This window comes from Leguminivora glycinivorella, chromosome 12 (genome assembly GCF_023078275.1).
Source record: "Leguminivora glycinivorella isolate SPB_JAAS2020 chromosome 12, LegGlyc_1.1, whole genome shotgun sequence".
Classification (NCBI taxonomy): Eukaryota; Metazoa; Arthropoda; class Insecta; order Lepidoptera; family Tortricidae; genus Leguminivora; species Leguminivora glycinivorella.
This window is the reverse complement of record NC_062982.1, coordinates 12,211,104-12,229,733: the sequence shown is the minus strand read 5'-3', so window position 1 is coordinate 12,229,733 and position 18,630 is coordinate 12,211,104. Positions and strand designations below refer to the sequence as shown.

The window sequence follows — 18,630 nt, the reverse complement described above, 5'->3', positions numbered from 1 at the left end:
TTAGTCTATGCCAGTCTATGCTGCGGAAAAGTGGCGAAAAATAGAACTAATCGGATTTCTCTTTTACACTACCTCAGTTTAATTGTCTCACTAGCGCCAAGTATTTCAAATAGTACGCCTACACACTTGCTCATAGTACAACAGAAATTGACATCATTTACTTACTATTTATTTCCTACTCCGGCTGTGGTGGACTTATTATTTGATTTTTAGTACAATGGATTCAGCTTTACGTGAGCAAGTTATGATAAATCAATTCGTTTTAGCAGCAGGATGTGCCCGAGAACAAGCAAAACAACTACTTCAAGCGGCACATTGGCAATTTGAGGTAAATTTCCTAGTATATGTAAACAAACAGTAATCATGAAATGGCTGCTACATAATTTGACGAAGTGTTTTGCAATAGCCTTGATTTGATATAGATGTATTAATGGTATCGCCTTGATTGTTTATTTTTGCGATTCACTTAATAGTAAAAATAGAGCATTAACCCAATAGGAAAATTCCTCTAATCACACCTGCATTACTCAATCTGTATATAATTATGTTGATGAATGAAATGATACGCAATAATAGGTATGTAGGTAGGTGTATTCATGGCGACTGACAATGTTATGTTTGATAACAAATCAGCAAATGTTTATCATTAGTCTTATTTTATGTATGGCTTTCTTTGAACCAAAATTAAACTCTCAATATTTTTCACTAGTCCATTAATAACAATTTCGAGGTCATATTTGTAAAATACAGGTTCTTCCTTATTTATCATCTTTGTAGGTTAAAAACATTGGAGTACACTACATTTAAGCATGAGTTAACACAAAAGATCATACTTATACTTGTAAGCAAGTAGTAAAACTAACATAAAAGAAGTATTAGCTACTTTGCTTACATTTGTTTTCAAGTACATACACAACACAACAATCAATTACATATAAATAAAAGTATTGTTGTTGTTGTTACAGTTCTTCATTGTAGTAGTGCTCTCAATAAAATTAATTGTACAATTTTAACAAGGTCATGATTTATATCCTGTTCCTGCTTAGTGCCGAGGGATAACATTCATCATAAAACAATAAATTATATATAAAAATATTAAAAACGATGTTTATTTCAAATTATTCATTGACAAAAAATAGAAAAAGTAATTAAAAATACGTAGTAAGTGTACATAGAGTTTTGTATTTATTTATTTGTAGCCTTTTTCCAGAAAAACATGTTTATGCATGGTGAAATTTAATCAGAAGTTGAAAAATATCAATTATTAACATAAATATAATTCAATGCATAAGGTCTCATGGAATTTACTTCACAATCTAATTAATAAACAGTTAATTATATCATTAAAATTAATAGACATGGACACCCTACATTTATTAAAGGGAATTAGTGCATGTCAAGAGCCATCGCATTGGCAGCAAATTCGAATTTGACAGACCAGGTTATGTAGCCAATTGCACAAACGCTTACAATAATATAGATATCGTAGCTAGCTATCTCTATCGCTCTTCTGTATTGGTGCGACAGAGCCAGACTGTGATTGGATCGACGCGGCGTTTTGCAGCAACAATTGTCATTTCGGCTAGGCCGGCAGACGTGTCAGCTTTATGAAGTTGACAATGACATATTGACAGCTTATTTCCATTAGTCTATGGATTTTTAGCTATGATTTACTCGAGAAAGAGGTTTTGAACTCTTTAAAACTACAAGGCTGGTAGGGTGACAATAAATTTCAATGAAAATTAAATTAAATTTGTTAAATTAGATATGTAAAAAAAAACCTTAATTCCATGTAAGTGCCACATAAATGTGATCGCCGTCAATTACTGAATAACAGAAATTGGTTCCTGCTTACCGATTAAATTTTCACCGTGTAACTAAGTAATACTAACCTCCTTGTCATAAACAAAGTTACTGATCTGATTAGTTAAAAACTGTTTTGTTCCTTTCTGGCAAATACATAAGTCAACATGACAGAAAAGGATAAACTTTTTAACTAATCAGTTTTTTATGAATTAGGCCCACTTGCACCAACCACTTTTTTTTTAAAGAATGGCTTTTACTCCTCGCTATTTTAAGCCAGGTGGATTCTGCCAATGTCGTGGTGAGGAGTGAGGACTTTTGACTTTTTTTTTGTTTTAAACGAGAGTGTTCAAGAGTGTTCGGTGATATTTTGATTTACACCAACCACTTAACTCAGGGTTAGTGGGCTCCCGTATAAAATGCATATATTGATAATGCATGCTCCATTTTCGTTGGTGCAAGTGGCCCTAAGGGGTTAAATCTATAGTTTGATTCTGTGTGCCCTTTGGCAAAGGCCTCCCCAATATTCTCTAAGGTACAGCAGGGCAAATCTCGACTGGGGGGCAAATGTAACTGGTCCATTTTTTCCATGTTTTACAATGTTTGCATTATTAAATATAGTGTCAATCAGTTGTATATGGTAGGTGTGTTCAGTGGATACATGTAGAACTCAACATCATAGTGTAATAATGGAAAAAATGGATTAGCTATAATTGCCCCCCAGTCAAGATGCCCTGTTGTACCTTACTCTATTTTGCACTAATCAATTCCATGTTTTGGTTCATCCAACCATCTCTACAATTTCAGTACACTAGAATATCAGACTTCAATGATTTTGCAAGTTATGCATACTGATTTTGATTGTTTTTCTTACAGACGGCACTATCAATATTCTTCCAAGAGGTTGCAATACCAGCTGGGGCAAATGGTGTTGCTGCACCTTTTCGTCAGGTATACACATCTTACTTGTAGTATATGCATGAGGCTCTATAGCATACAGCATACATACACCCTGTTTTTATTAAATTCCGTTCACCGTAGGGGAAGGCTCTTTAGACCAAATACAATTAATTTATTCCATGACGACCGGTCTGGCGCAGTCGGTAGTGACTCTGCCTGCTGCGCCGCGGTCCCGGGTTCGAATCCCGGTAAGGGCATTTATTTGTGTGATGAGCACAGATATTTGTTCCTGAGTCATGGATGTTTTCTATGTATATAAGTATTTATATATTATATATATCTTTGTCTGAGTACCCACAACACAAGCCTTCTTGAGCTTACCGTGGGCCTCAGTCAATCTGTGTAAGAATGTCCTATAATATTTATTTATTTATTTATTTTATTTATTTATTTATCTAAGAAACTAGCGTCTTAACTCTTTCGGTTTCGGTTAGTTATTAAAAAGTAAAAATAATTACTTAACACGTGTGTGACAGCCTTTACCACTTCGTTATGTTATTTGTTTTGACATGTGCCGTCAATCACTTGACACTAATTTGAATATTATTCTTAAGGGTCACACTAATTAATTCATTTATTTTTATTATGTATGTATGTGGGTTCGAATCCCGGTAAGGGCATTTATTTGTGTGATGAGCACAGATATTTTTTCCTGAGTCATGGATGTTTTCTATGTATATAAGTATTTATATATTATATATATCGTTGTCTGAGTACCCACAACATAAGCCTTCTTGAGCTTACCGTGGGCCTCAGTCAATCTGTGTAAGAATGTCCTATAATATTTATTTATTATTATTTTATTATTATTATTTATGTATGAAAATGATGAAAAAAATTTTTGCCCAATTTAACTAAAAGTGATATACAAGATGGTTCCTGATAACGAACCTAACGACGTATCGAATTTAACGTAAAACAAAAAAAAACACGGTGTATGTTATTATGTATTTAAAATTAAACCTTTAAACTGTCTTCAACATCAAGGCATTCAAAAAATGTATGCCATTCTGGTTTTTCAGATACTTAGAGGATATTAGATAAATTAGAGGGTTTCATGATACCTATTAAAAAACTATTTAAGATAAACACAAGTAGGTCATATTTACCTATGGTTTAAAAATAGGTTTATTATTCACTGACTTGTTTTTTTTTCAATCAGAACGTAGTTGTTAGTAAACAAAGTTGATACAACTTTTATTTCACTGCCTTATCTATGTAATTGACATAGTTCACTGCTCTAGCTCTTGTTACAATATATCTCTCAGCTAAACTTGGGGACAATTAATTCAATTGAATTAAAGATTCATAAAAAAAGAAGATAAAAGAATATAGTATGCCAAATCCCCATTTTTAGTGGGATTGCCTCTGGTATGGTTCATTAATGTCTTGCAGAAACGTTTTTCGCATATTTTTTATTCGTATAATAATTCTTGGCCACAGAGAACCTCCTATAGAGTGGCAGTCTTGTCATATTTGGTTCGCGATACGAGTCACCAGTGTTTGGGGTGCGAGGAGCGGGCGGGGAATGTGTTAAGCGCGCTGTGATTGGCCGTTTCAAGGACGGCGGGCAGTCGCGCCAGATGAAAAGGGACAGAAGTATGACTGTCCCTCTACTGACGCGTAAGTGGCCAATGTAAGTTGACCTATGCCGGCTCTGAATAAATTATAAATATGACTTATTTGTGGAATGTAATGCCGTCTGTTTTTAAATTTGAGCTTCTTGTTACCTTTCCACACCATTTCACACTACAGGTGGACATCTTTAAGGCATCAAAATACCCTTTTCCAATTTTTTTGTGCGAAAAACACGCGCTGCTTTCGGGTCTGTTACTTGGTCGATACTGATCGGGCACGGCGAGCGCCCGCGCTTATATCAGTGCAAATACTAGGAAGGCTGGCCACAGCGAGTCGTCTTGTACTAGATGTCTATAGGGGTTGGTCTGTGTTCTTGGCAGAAGTCACGTCTGGCATAAATGATTTCGCAGATTTTTATAATGCCGAATCTTATGTTGGCATAATGTTGATGAGCATAATTAGTCTTCCATACGAATAGTACTTTCGCAGATAATATTAGGCGGCATACAGTTGTCCTTCTTCTTCTTATTTCCTTTTTGATAGAGAGTCGGATGTGTTGGGTGGGGATGCAAGATACCTAACACTCCTCGCTTCGCTCGTCGTCGTACCTAACGGTGATTCTGGGATTGTATTCCCTTTTTCATAGCGAGTCGGGTGTGTTGGGGACGCAAATTACCTAGCAATCCGATTATGCTGTAGCAAATATGGTAGGGCTTGTTTCTTTCTAAAGAAAATGTATCTTAGAACGCTATTTTCTGCCAGTAGAAATTAACTCTACTCTTGTAATATGTAGTACCTATGCTATACGATTATTATGGTACATAAAACTATGCTAAACAAAAGTCGACGAAAGTAATGTTCTGCAATTCATTAATTTCATTATGCTGCCATTTGTATCGTAAGCGTGGTAGTGGTAATAATGCCAACAATTTTTTATACAAAATTACCATTCGACCGAAAGTGTTTCTGCGAAACATGTTATGCGAAATGTATTTCGGACCAAAATGATTCTGCCAGATGAGGGTAACCCCTCTGGTATTCTTGGTTCACACTGTTCACAGGTTTTCCATTATTTTGGGTGCTACTGGTGCTAGGGCTAGCATAAGGCCCTAGCCGAAAGTATGATGATTATATCTGTCAGGGTTGGAAATAAGACACTTCCGAGCTTCAAAATATACTTATTTGAGACAGGGTTACAATGCAACCGATAGTGCTGCCACTGCTGAATCAAACTATAAATGAAACATCACCCATTCCAGCAACTGATGACGCCGTGCAACACGCCGGCGACGCCGCCCAACTTCCCCGACGCGCTGGCCGCGTTCTCGCGGCTGTCCACGACGGGCAGCCCGGCCGGCGCCGGCCCCGGCCCCGGCGCCGCGCCGCCCGTGTCGCCGCTCGCCACGCACCCGCCGCCGCCGCAGGTGCAGATGCAGATGAACGCGTTCCCCGGATCACCCAACTCGCAGAACAATTATGCACCACTCTCCTGCTCCACCGCAGTAAGTGATAGCTGTACGCTGATTTGGACGACGCGAGCTCGCATACTATATCTTATTACATTGCGAACCATTGACGTTATGTCGATTTAGCCTACCGATGAAATAACGCAATGTAATGATACCCGCATGCGAGTTCTCACACCCCGTAAATGGCCCCCTAGGGTGCTATTAGACAAAGACATGCAGGATTCGCAGAGTGCATTCTAAAAAAACCTACATTAGCATTTCCTCATTTCAGGTTGTAGGTACTTTTAAATTTCACATCACATCATTGTTACATTTGTGACGGAATCCCTCTTCGTGCCTCGCTTTCCGATTTACCTTTATATAGACTCCCATTTCGATTTATAAACATTTTTGGATTTCATCAGTCCCTATCCAGTCAGTATTATGACAAAGTGAAAAAATTAGCCGGTGCTCGAATGTCGGACGATCCACGTAAGTCTGTAAGCAAAGCTGCAACCTCTGGGCTACAGTTACAAATAAACTCCAAAATAGGCTCTTCATGGTTTTGAACCGTATTAATAGGACTGTAAAGTTGAATTATAAGCGGCTTGTTCCCGTTTACTTACGAAGGCGTTTTAAGCAGAAGAGTGTGTACTACTCTCTGCATAAAGGAACAATACCTATGGTTTAACTAATTAGGGTTCCAATTCATGTCACTCTCAATGTAAAGACAACCCGTTTAATTGATATTGTGTATGTTTCAGGTCTGCAGTGAACACATGCCAAGATAAATTGAAAGTAGTAGTTTAGGAGCATCTATAATTTATTTTTCTAATGGTGCGCATTGTGAGCTGTGGAATTGTGTACGAAATGTTTACTTTACGAGACTTCCTGCTGCGGTGCGCTCGCGCCATCGGGGTGTTGTAGTCAATCATGTTAAATATATTATAAAATATTGTATCTTTATTATATACAGTTGTTTCAGAAACAATATGCACAAGAACATCCTATTTAATATTGTGTTACAGTTTTTGGTAATCAAAATTTATACCTGTGATCCTAATATTTTGGTATTGTACAATATATGAAATCATATTATAATTAATTATGACTGTATAATAGGTAAAACGTTTGAAATCAATGTTAATATTTTATTTGGTAAGTGTTATACTGTCGAACATTTTTACACAAGTGTAATCGCTGTTTAGGAAACATTGGATACAACAGAATGTAAGGCCTGGTTTAGACGGCTTGCGAACTCGCATGCGATTTTAGTTACATTGCGGGCTGTTGAGGTTACATACAAGTCAGCACAGCCATCAAATACCGCAATGTAATAAAACTCGTATGCTAGTAAAGTTCTCGTACCGTCTGAATGGGCCCTAAGGATTAGACGCATTTCGCAAAGACAATACTGAACGCTGTACTCGACAACAATGCAATATGAGAAACTGGGATGTTAATACTCGCTTACAACCACCTTCACAGTTAAAGATATCTGCATAATTCTCAGATTTGAAATAATTTTATAAGTAGCATTGTACAATTTTAGGTTATAGGTAGCCTGTACAATTTTAGGTTTCTTATTAGCAATTTATATGCATTCATTACAATTTTACATATTGATAATAAATTTAACATTACAGATAGGTTACCTTATCAGTTCATCTTTGACTTCTAATTTCAAATTGTTATGCTCAATTAATATTCGTTTTTGGCGATTGTATAATATACTATACTACGTAACGTAGTTATACTTGTAAATGTTTTAGATCATAGCTTTGAAACAGATCTTATAATAAAATAGGTACTTCCTGTTAATTCATATAATTTGATGTCTTATGTTTATAAGATCCATTCTAAATTAGTCAATGTGCTGGACATCATGAGTGTAAAAAAATCTAAGATTATCAATATTTTCTTTTATCGATTATAAAAGGTACCTATGTAACATGAAGTTTTACTTGTTTTCCAGTTCCAAAACGCCTTATGTGTGGCTTACCAGGCCTGGTCCTTATGCGCCAAGTGTGATTAGGTACCATATTGCATTAGTTATACAGGTGAAATTAAAAGGACCAACCATAAAACTTTGCATAGTGACTTTTGAGATTATGGTCATTAAATGAACAACTTTTATTATGGAACCAATGCTTAAATCGCGAAAAAATTTTACTGTTTCATAGAAATGAGCGGCATCATGACATGACAGTCGTAATGTATAAAACAGACAATTCTTTTTTGCTATTTCAGCATTGGTCCCACAATAAATCTTGTTCATTATGAGATTATGACCTCAAAAGTCACTATGGAACGTCATTATTAACCTATCAACCTCAATAGCCACTTGAATGAAGAATATGTATTATTAAGTATGATGTACAACAAAACAGTAGTTTCCGTAACATGGCATGGTATTGGTCCCTGCGCTAGGCAAACCTGTATCGTGGAGCCCAAACTAAGATGTGGTACAGGTGTGTGAACTGCGCACTGCGCTCTTGATTCAAATTTGGAGCCTTAAACTAAACATCATTGTTCCAAAATTTGAGCTATATTTTGTACGCGCAGAGTTGTCTCGTGTCGGAACTCAAACTTCAGAACGGGGTGGGAAACAAATATATTGCCGCGGCTGTCTTAGCAGCCGGTTGTTAGTATGATGGTACACTGTCCAAACATAGTAGGTGTCCAAGTTACGTACAAGGGCTGATCCAGCTTTGTACAAAGAAAGGGGGGGGTGGGGGGGTTAGATACATCGTACAATTCTAGACTCAGCCCAGGCCCGCATGGTTGCGGCATTCCCTTTCCCAGGCGGAGCGGGCCAGGGCATTTATGAACTGCAGGGGGCAGCACAAGAGCTTTCTATTTAGGTGCAAAGTATAAATATGGCATCCTAAACCGAAAAGGTCCCTATGCGAGAAGCATTGAGGTCGAATTTCTGAAGAAATATCTGGTGAAGACACCCTTATTTTCATTTCAGCCATACCGACCCATCTGAACAGGAAAGCCACACATAGTTTATGTTTCCAATGTAAGCCACAAGATGGCAGAACCTTAAATGCATTGCAAATGCACAAGAAAACAAAGGTATGTGATCTGTATTCCCCTGGAATTTCCATGCTCCCTATGCTGTGACCAGCACATACAATACAACTCTTTCATTATATTACCTATACAACCTCTTTAGGGAGTAAAGAAAGATGATCAGTCAAATTAGACGTCTTCTATCATAAGTTCATAACATTAGATTACAGCAGTTGATCATCGTCTCATATCAATAAATGCAATGAAAAACGATATTTTTATTCGCGATTTATTTTTTGGGGCATTTAGATATTCTTCTAATTATTTAATATTTACGATTAGTCTCGTGATTGCCTCTGTATTCTTGTTATGGTTATGCGAGAAACCGAAATTTTACAAGGTAGGCAAATAATGCTTTATAGGTAGTAGGTACCTTTTTACTAACGAGGCGGTTGCTAAGGCAGCGTTCCCACTTAAGCGTCGCGTGTCTCGGGGCGCGCAACGGACGTCTGCGCCACGCCGCCTCAGTGTAATTCAAAAAACGTCTCCTCAGTACATTTTGTATAGGAAGGACGTAAGACGCGCCGCCAAGCGGCACGGCGCGCGCCACGCCGCCGCCACGCCAGCCACCTGGGGCGCGTCTTACGTCCTTCCTATACAAAATGTACTGAGGAGACGTTTTTTGAATTACACTGAGGCGGCGTGGCGCAGACGTCCGTTGCGCGCCCCGAGACACGCGACGCTTAAGTGGGAACGCTGCCTAATAGTTATTTGTTATACAAGGGGGCAAAGTTGTATTTTAACGCCGAGTGTGGAATTGAAAAACGAGCAAGTGAAAGGAATCTATAGTTGAACCACGAGCGAAGCGAGTGGTTCGAGAATAGAATCCTGAACTTGCGAGTTTTTTAACACACGAGAAGTAAAATACATTGCACCCGAGTGTAACACAAAACTTTTCCCCTCACTATAGCGAGGAAACTACAACGCAAAAAATGCGTTTTCTCCTCACTAGCTCGGAAACACGTGTTTTGTCCTTTAATACCAGCGGGTAAAAACGCATTTTATCCACTAGTGGGTAAAGTAATTTGACCTTGAATGACGACGACCCACCACCCCAACACGAGTCTGACTTCATTATTAGCAATATCACACCGATAACCATTTTGACGGTATGCGATTACCGTCGACATCTGCATCATCAAAGGGGTTGTAAATGCGTTGCCGGCCTTTAAGAGATTTAGAGATGCTTAGGCGTTAGTTACGGTCAGGGCACCTATCCAACAGTGCAATACAGGCACATAGGTAGGTACTACATGGTTGTAGGCTACTTGACTGCTTAGTCGTTGTGTTATACATGCGAATCTATCTGTCTGCAATCTACAAATTACTTCATAACTTCTTTACTAATCACTAGAGATATAATCTACACCACCTACAGTCAGTGCTTTCTCTTTTCATTCTAGCTTATATTTAAATTGAGCAATCAATCCAATAGTTTAAGTCGTGCGGAGAGTGAAATGGTAGCTGCAAGCCAGAGTCGACCAAAAGAAAGTTGTGAACAACTCGAATTAAACGAATTGCAACCAAATTATGTAGAATCAAAACATATTCAGAAAGAAGAATCAAAACACTGACAAAAATCTAGTAAGTGCAAGTAGTGATGTGATACCAATAATGCTTATATAAAACTAAATCCATCAAATTACGTAATGACTACATAGAAGAATATATATTTTCATTAAAAAAATCTTGTGGGTATTTAAATAAAATAATGGTATTTACTTTTGTATAAAATATTTTATTGTTCAACAATAGTATTGGTACCTATATATTTTACACATTCAATTCAATGAATAATGGGTTAATTCAATTATAAAAATTGATAGTCAAATGACTTTAGTTAAAATTTGCAACAATAAGCTGCTAATTAATTTTATTTTAAACATGCCAATTTTCCTCTTCCTTGCTCAGGATAGAATTCCAGGTATTACAAAATAGCCTGTGTCAATTCATGAAAATAACCATCAGTCATATAAACTTAATTGGCTAAATTGTCATCCAAGGAAAGCTACCAGGCAGACAGAGAATTACATGCATTTGGATTACCTACTTACAAATACAATTGTTTTTATTGTAACCCACTTTATCATAGGTGGCACCAGACATATAAAATAATAATTACATATTATAACAATATTGGGACTGGTCAGACTCGTTGCCTATTTAAAACTTATTGTGCTTAATTTAACACTTTATAGTGTGTCAGCCAAAATGTTCCAACAATAGAAAAATAGTAATATTTAATTCCTACTTGCAATATCTACATGCAACTGATTCTATCAAACTATATTAATTAAGCTTTTATATTGTTTCACATGGCATAAAAAGTAACATAATTGAATGTGAAAAAATAATTATCATTATTAATAATACATATATGGATTAATTTTATTGACCAAAGGAGTGTTGTTTTTCATATAATTATACTGAAAGAAATTAACACAAGGTCTGAGTGTAAACATAGTTCAAATATACATCATTTCAGCCATTGAAGACATTTTTTTAGGTATATGGACAAAAGTTTCAAAGTAACTAGCTAATTCATCAATAGTGACATCACATGGGGGATTGAGAGCCTCCTGAGAACAAGAGGGGCCAGCTCTACTTTTGTCTGTTACCGATTCTCTGCTCTGAGTACTGTTGCAAGGTATCTCTTTATTCCACCATTTTGTATCATTGCTTGTATTAGCAATTGCCGCATTATCCCGTTCAGAAGATATTCTCAATTGATTGCAGTTTTGCACTAGTGCACACAAGACAGAATTTTCGGAAGTCACAGTTTCTAGCTGTGAAGTGACTATTTTATTAGGATATGAACAGCAGTTGTGAGATTCTTCAGTATCTTTACAGTAGTTTTGTAACAATTTCAAAACTGGTTTTTTAAGAATTTTATTATTTTTTTCTTTTTGCAGATTGATATGGAACTCTTGTTTCTTTGGGTTGAGCAATGACATCTTAATGTTTGAGTGCTTCTTGGAACCAAATGTTTTCTTTGCTGTGGCTGCGAGTGGAAAAATGGGTTAGAGTCAGTGTTGTTTTTGCTTTTCACAGGTTGAATTTCCAATTTCCCCATTTCCACTGGTAGTGATATGTCTTCTTTAGCCATAATGCAAACTGCAAATATAAAAAATATGTATAATGAAATACTTTGTACAATTAACGCATTGGTTATATGAAGGGACATTTAAAATATATAAATATTATAAATTCATTAATAAATTTATCAACATGTCGGGTTTTGCCAATTTGGATCAAATAGTGACATTAACTTGTGAAAGTGTTGTAGGCAGTGTATGTGAATCAATTGAATGAATCTGTCTGTGTCAGTCAATTGGGCCAAACAACACGTAAGAAATAAACATCACATCACTTTCCCGCGTACTATTTGGCAGGATGCAGGATCATGGCATGGCAGATAGCTTTGTAAATATTTGCATTCTATGATTCATACACATGACAATTAATATTGAATAGGATGCAAGATAAAAATAGTTTAAAATTATTGAGTAAGCAAATACGACTCTACAAATGTCTTGTCAACTTCTAGAACAATTGCTATGAATCCGTGTTTATAACGTGATAGTATGTTTATTTTATGACTTACCGCTCAATCAAGATGTCGTTTAATCTACCAGCGCCAATTATAATCATAAATAACCACAAAATTAGTGAATAATTACGAAAATGCAAAATAGTACGCTTTGTTTATCACTCCCACAGATGAGAAATCTTTGTTGTTCCAGGAAATAGTACTCACAAAGAAAGCTATAGATGCCGCATGGACTGTGAAGGATACCAACATGAGTGATTATTTAAAACGCTAACAGACTATCACACCGCATAAAACTCACTCGTAAGTTGTTATTGGAACTATTTAGTATTATATTCTTTGTATTGGAACGCAGCGCTACAAATGAAAGTCAAAACTGACAGTTCGTGTTTGTCTGTGGCAGTAGGCTGCTTTGCTTTCAGCAGAAGACAGAATTCACAGCGCACCTCTGCTAGTGTGCTGTTTAGTCTATTGAAGTACGTGTAGTAGCGGAAAACTGTATTGATTATCACAAATTCGATAATTTCATTACGAAATGGAACCGAATCCTGTGATTATCGCAGCAACCGCAAAACAAACAGCATCCGTAAGTCCCATGAGATACTACTTTAATGAAATGAGATAAAATTAGCGAGATTAAAGTCCTGTTTTTATGGTATGTTATGTTTCAGCTTATTTTTTTACACGGACTTGGTGATACTGGGTTAGTATTGTATAATAATATGATATTATATCATAGATCAACTTCCTTGAATAAAAAGTGATAATCGCAAAGTACTTTTTAGCCACGGATGGGCGAGCACGATCGCCGCAATAAGGGGGCCTCACGTAAAAGTAATTTGCCCGACGGCTGCCACGATCCCAGTGACGCTGAACGCTGGGTTCCGGATGCCGTCATGGTTCGACCTGCGGACCCTGGACGCTACTGCTCCTGAAGATGAAGAAGGAATCATGAGGGCTACAGGCCTAATTCATGGTTTGATTTCAGATGAGATTAAAGTAAGTACTAGAAATATTCTGCTGTAATGATTAATAGGTTCTAGGATAAATATATTTTTAATGATTTATAATAGGTAACTTAAAATAGATCTTCAAATCTATTACAGACCCTAATAAAATGATAAATAAATAACATCTGTGTTCAACATTCAAAGATTTTAAAAATTTCGTTTTGTATTGGTATTGTAAATTTTAATAGAAAAACACATAATAAATACTATTTTTACAGGCTGGCATACCTGCAAACCGGGTGCTTCTTGGTGGATTCTCCCAAGGTGGAGCTTTAGCTTTACATTCGGCCCTGACTTACCCTCAACCACTGGCTGGAGTGATTTCTTTGTCTTGCTGGCTTCCAAGGCACGCCCATTTCCCTGATGCGGTCAAGGCACCTTTGGACTTACCGGTATGGATAATAATATGTATATAAAGTATTTCTTTTTTTACATAAACTTTATTCCTCAAATTAGCAATCATACAAGTGGCGGACTTAACACCTTAATTTATGTATTTCTTTACTGAGGCTCTAGTTAGTGATTGTTTGTCTATCAGTTAACAAGTCTAATTCTCTAGGGGCACACACATCACTGACATCACACACTACCTTATTAATATTGCCTCATAAGAGATCATAAGCTACTGATTTGGTTGAATTTTTTTATGACATGTAAATTCAAGAATCTTCTGGATGTTTAGCAGCAATTATACAAATTGTTGCCTTTATTTTTAACAATTATTGTTCCATTTCTAAAGATCATGGATCATTTTTATTTTAATATTTTTTATAATTCCATTTTCTATAATTCTTAGTTTTAACTTGTGCTATAATCAGGGCAATGAATTACATACCTACAAAAAACATAACTTAATGTCACTACATACCATTAAATGCACATTTATGCTAATGTAATCTCAAAATCGCTTTGTGTTGTTGTATATATACAGACAACTATCTGAAAAAAATGAATTGTTTGACTTTGAAGATCTTTTTTTATATTAGATTTTTATGGCATCCTTACATATGACTGGAAACACATACAGCGCGTGTAAGCAATGAGCATTGTTTTTAATACATTTTGCAGTTTTCTAGCAACAACCTACCTAATTAGTATGTTTATGATGTTCATATTTGTTTTAATGTCACTTCAGGTTGTCTATTAACGTTTGCCACTCTATTATTTACGGTCTATTTGAAAGGTCTAAAATCTGTATCGCCAAAAAAAACCGTTCTTATCTAATCTATATATTTATCTAATTCTGCTTTCAAAAACATACGATTTATTTTTGCCAAAGCTAAAAGGAGGACTTTCACTGCATTCGGTTGATAAGCTTATAGAAAATAGAGCCTGAAAGCCTACCAAACATCCTGGTCACGGCACCAAAAATTCATATCTCTCGAGTTTTACTTTACTAAGAATTAAATTGCAGCTACCAAAAATTATAAATACATATATGACGGTGTTATCTCACGATATAAATACATGTTTGTTTCTTTGTATACATTCGCCCGTAACCAAATAAACCGCGGTTTAACGCAACTAATGAACTTTATGATCGCCAAGCGATGTCTTGTTGTTATCCTATTCTTGGCTCTGTGAGCTGGAACCCTTCGCGATATTCTTAAAAAACGCGAAAGTGAAAAACACTTAGTTCTTCAAGTCACTGCTGAACTTTATGGACTTATGTTCGCCTTTTGTACATTTTTTTGTATGCAATAAAGTTTATATAAATAAATAATAAATAAACAATTCACGAAAATCGCTTGAGAATTGTGACTAATAAAGGAGAACATCGGGACTACACAAAAAGCAAATAGAGTTAAAACGTAGACCTGCGTTATCTCTGCGGTCAAATACAAGGCTGCATGGTTTTCTAATTATATAATACAGTATAAATTTGACGTGGTGACGTTCTCAAGTAAAAGGTTGAAGCATAAGGACGCTCGCACAGATTTATTGTATGTGTACAAGCAAATTTCGTCCTTATAGGAAGCGACAATGTGATACCTTTTGAGAACGTCACATACGTATAGTCGTATAATCACTTAATTATACTATTTATACATACGTAATGAAATGAAATTCTATTGTATGCATTCAAATCCAGTGAATTTCATCCAAGGCCAGTTTAATGCAATAAACTAAGACCTAAGACCTGGCGCATTGAATTATTAATTATGCTAATGTTTTATTTTATGTACTTACCTACACAACTTGACCTTAGCCTTTGCAAAAATGCTGAAATGCCATAAAGAATCATTACAGAAAAGAAATAAAGTAAATAATAATAATTAAAGGCATTTTTTGGTGCAATATAATGTATAGGCATTCCAACCCTTTTATATTATATTGAACATGATTTTGAACAAATTCAATGCCGACAACCCGACTATGGGGTATTTTATGATACGAAATCGTGTGCCCCACAACTCCACACCCCAGCCGCACAACATGATATAGAGATCGTGATATTCAGAAGGTACATGACTAAATACCACGCCGGAACACCCGATATAGAACATTTTTTGCAAGGTGTCATCTGTGGCGACCTTGGATAAATATGTTACGGTTATTTTATTTGAAATCTTTTACCAATCTATCCTAAATAGCCGAGCTTTTACATTACCCAATGTAGCCTTTACATACCTATTTATTCTTATTTCAGATATTCCAAGCTCACGGTGACTGCGACCCAGTAGTCCCCTTCAAGTGGGGTCAAATGACCGCGTCCTTCCTCAAAACCTTCATGAAGAACATCGAGTTCACCACGTACCAGGGACTCACACACTCCTCATCAGAGGCCGAACTTAAAGATATGCGGGCATTCATTGAAAGGACGATACCTGCCTCTAAATAAACACTAAGTATACTATTTTCCGAAGCGTTGGCTTCAAGAAAGTTAATTATTTTTATCCTTATGAAATAAAATTTTACCTACAAAAATGAAATAGTATGTATGTACCTAACCAAATGTATTAGCAGTTCAGCACATTCAATCCAATAATCGAGATCCAATTGTCTAAATGAAATCAGCGATACTCGACGCGACTTACCAAATATAGTGTATTATATCTATGAGTACTTGTAATTAGATATCTTTGAGTTATGTGAAGTTAGTACAAAATAAAGTTCAAGGATTACATCTACAGAAATGTCTTTTGTTTGTTTGAAGTAGAATCTATTTCATATTCAAATACAAAAGCCTTGCGACTTTATAAATGGAGGTTGTGAGTAATTCTAGCTAGATCTAGATCTAATACCTACCAATACTGCAAGATTGACTACTTGGTTCACTTCCACCAATAGTCAGACCAAGGTAACAACATGGCAGCGATTTTGATTGCGGAAACTATTAACTGTTATTTATTAAATTTATTTTAAAGCTTTCACAATCAGCGCTAACAAATCGCTGCAGATAATGCCACGTTACCTAATTGGTCTGACCAGTAGATACACGGTGTAACATGAGTAAACCGAATAATTTTAACAACGTATTAGAAGAGTAAAATGTCATATAAACTTTTCTGGATCGTTACTTTCAGAGCATAAGTATTTAAAAAAAAAAACAAATACTTATTATTTCTCAGAACAAAACCCTGTTTTGATGGTGAATTGGTGATGATGCTGTTATCGGACATAATCTAACTATCCTCGTTGATAGATATCAAAAAGTAGGTAACTTAACTAGTAACTCGTTGCAAAAAAGTAGGTACTTTAAAAAAAATGTTAAACTTTTATTTAAGTGCCGGTTATTACGAATAACGTTTACTTTTTATGTGAAAATACATCCAAAAAAATACACAAAAAAACTTTTTTTTGGCAAAATTTTGCTTGACGTCATCATATAACATTTTATCTTTATTTTGCCCTCAGAAAAAAATCTTTCGGTTTCCTCATGTTACACCGTGTATATTATATGTACATACCTACACTACTTCTGCATGCGCGGATCCAGGGGGGGGGTCATGTTTGGAGTCTAAGTTTGCCATACAAATAGACCACGTGACCCCCCCTGGCGCCCCGGGCCTTTACCACGTGACCCCCCCCTGGGCACGAAGCTGGATCCGCGCTTGTACTTCTGTTAGTGTATTGTCATGTACAAAAGTTGATTGAATGTTCATTCTAATTTCCATTGTTCTACCAGAATGATCTATTTTTGCAACAATTAATGAATATACTTACAGGTAAAATGCATAATATTTTTACCATCGTATTTTCAAGGAAACTTGCTATGCTATTTCAGTCAACCTCAGTACTTTTTGTATGAAAGTTTTCAAGAAAATACCTAGTGCTAATGCGCTGTCAATGTGGATTTCCATTCGTTGGTACATGGCCATATGGCCATATTGCTATTTTAACAACTTCCGGCACATGACACTGAAAATATAGACCGTCAACCAAATCTTGTCACTAAAAACAGGCGGCAAATTTGAAAAATCGCGGGCTAGCAACACTAGTTTTCAAATTCGGTGGAAATTCGTGTGTCATTTGTATCTTATCTGTGGAAACCTCCACCCTACCAAAAAGAGAAATGACTAGCATATATCCGGCCCTTTTTAATACATTATCTAATTCGTGTGTTAGCACCATTACATTTTGACGTGATAACGTCTAATAACTCGTTACTACGGGCAGCATGCACGAAAAAGATGACGTCATTGTCCCGTTTCGCAATATAGTTTTTGCGCCATCTATTGGCGCGCGTTGGAACTAAGCGGCTGATCGATGCGCTCGGTATGGTTATAGCGTGTGGCCTGAGTAAAGCACCACAGCTGGGACAGATGGCGCGCCCGTGTGTTGTTCTCGTTAAGCAAGTTATTGCTGCAAGTTTTGAGACGCAACTATAGGTAAGAGTGAGTGGCAAATATCTGCATCTCTTTCTAGCATATACTTCTGTCTCAAAACTTGCAGCAGCGCCGCAGAGATGGGCAAATCGTAATCGATTCCGGATTACACGATTACTTGATTTTACTTTGTAATCCACTACTGGGTGTCAGATTACTTGTAATGTAATCAAGTGAAACGGTAAATTACCATTACATATAAAGGAATCACTAATCATCTATACAATAATTACTATTACCAATAATTCGGAATCATAGTCGATTTAAAATAACTGAAATTATTGACTTGATTACTTTCAGATTACAAATATGTAGTACCTCAGATTGCTGACTGTCACTTTGACACAAAAGTCATCATGGGTGTCGTAAAATAG

At 36.3% G+C, this 18,630-nt stretch overlaps 3 protein-coding genes across 3 annotated transcripts; 2 read left to right on the top strand and 1 right to left on the bottom strand.

Annotated features, from left to right (window-relative positions):
• Positions 1-108: 108 nt before the first annotated feature.
• On the top strand, positions 109-7,740 carry LOC125231565 (UBA-like domain-containing protein 1). The gene is made up of 4 exons (XM_048137021.1): positions 109-328; positions 2,680-2,754; positions 5,601-5,843; positions 6,554-7,740. The coding sequence occupies exons 1-4, from the start codon at positions 218-220 to the stop codon at positions 6,578-6,580; spliced, it is 456 nt and encodes a 151-aa protein (XP_047992978.1). The 5' UTR covers positions 109-217; the 3' UTR covers positions 6,581-7,740.
• Positions 7,741-10,590: 2,850 nt separating this feature from the next.
• LOC125231903 lies at positions 10,591-12,426 on the bottom strand. Its single transcript, XM_048137502.1, is given in 3 exon segments — positions 10,591-11,767; positions 11,770-11,981; positions 12,250-12,426. Coding segments are annotated over 2 exon segments (639 nt in total). The 5' UTR covers positions 11,974-11,981; positions 12,250-12,426; the 3' UTR covers positions 10,591-11,332.
• Positions 12,427-12,822: 396 nt separating this feature from the next.
• LOC125231902 (acyl-protein thioesterase 1) lies at positions 12,823-16,568 on the top strand. The gene is made up of 5 exons (XM_048137501.1): positions 12,823-13,003; positions 13,089-13,120; positions 13,203-13,416; positions 13,646-13,819; positions 16,078-16,568. Exons 1-5 carry the CDS (start codon positions 12,953-12,955, stop codon positions 16,267-16,269), a joined length of 663 nt encoding a protein of 220 aa, XP_047993458.1. The 5' UTR covers positions 12,823-12,952; the 3' UTR covers positions 16,270-16,568.
• The last annotated feature ends 2,062 nt before the right edge of the window (positions 16,569-18,630 follow it).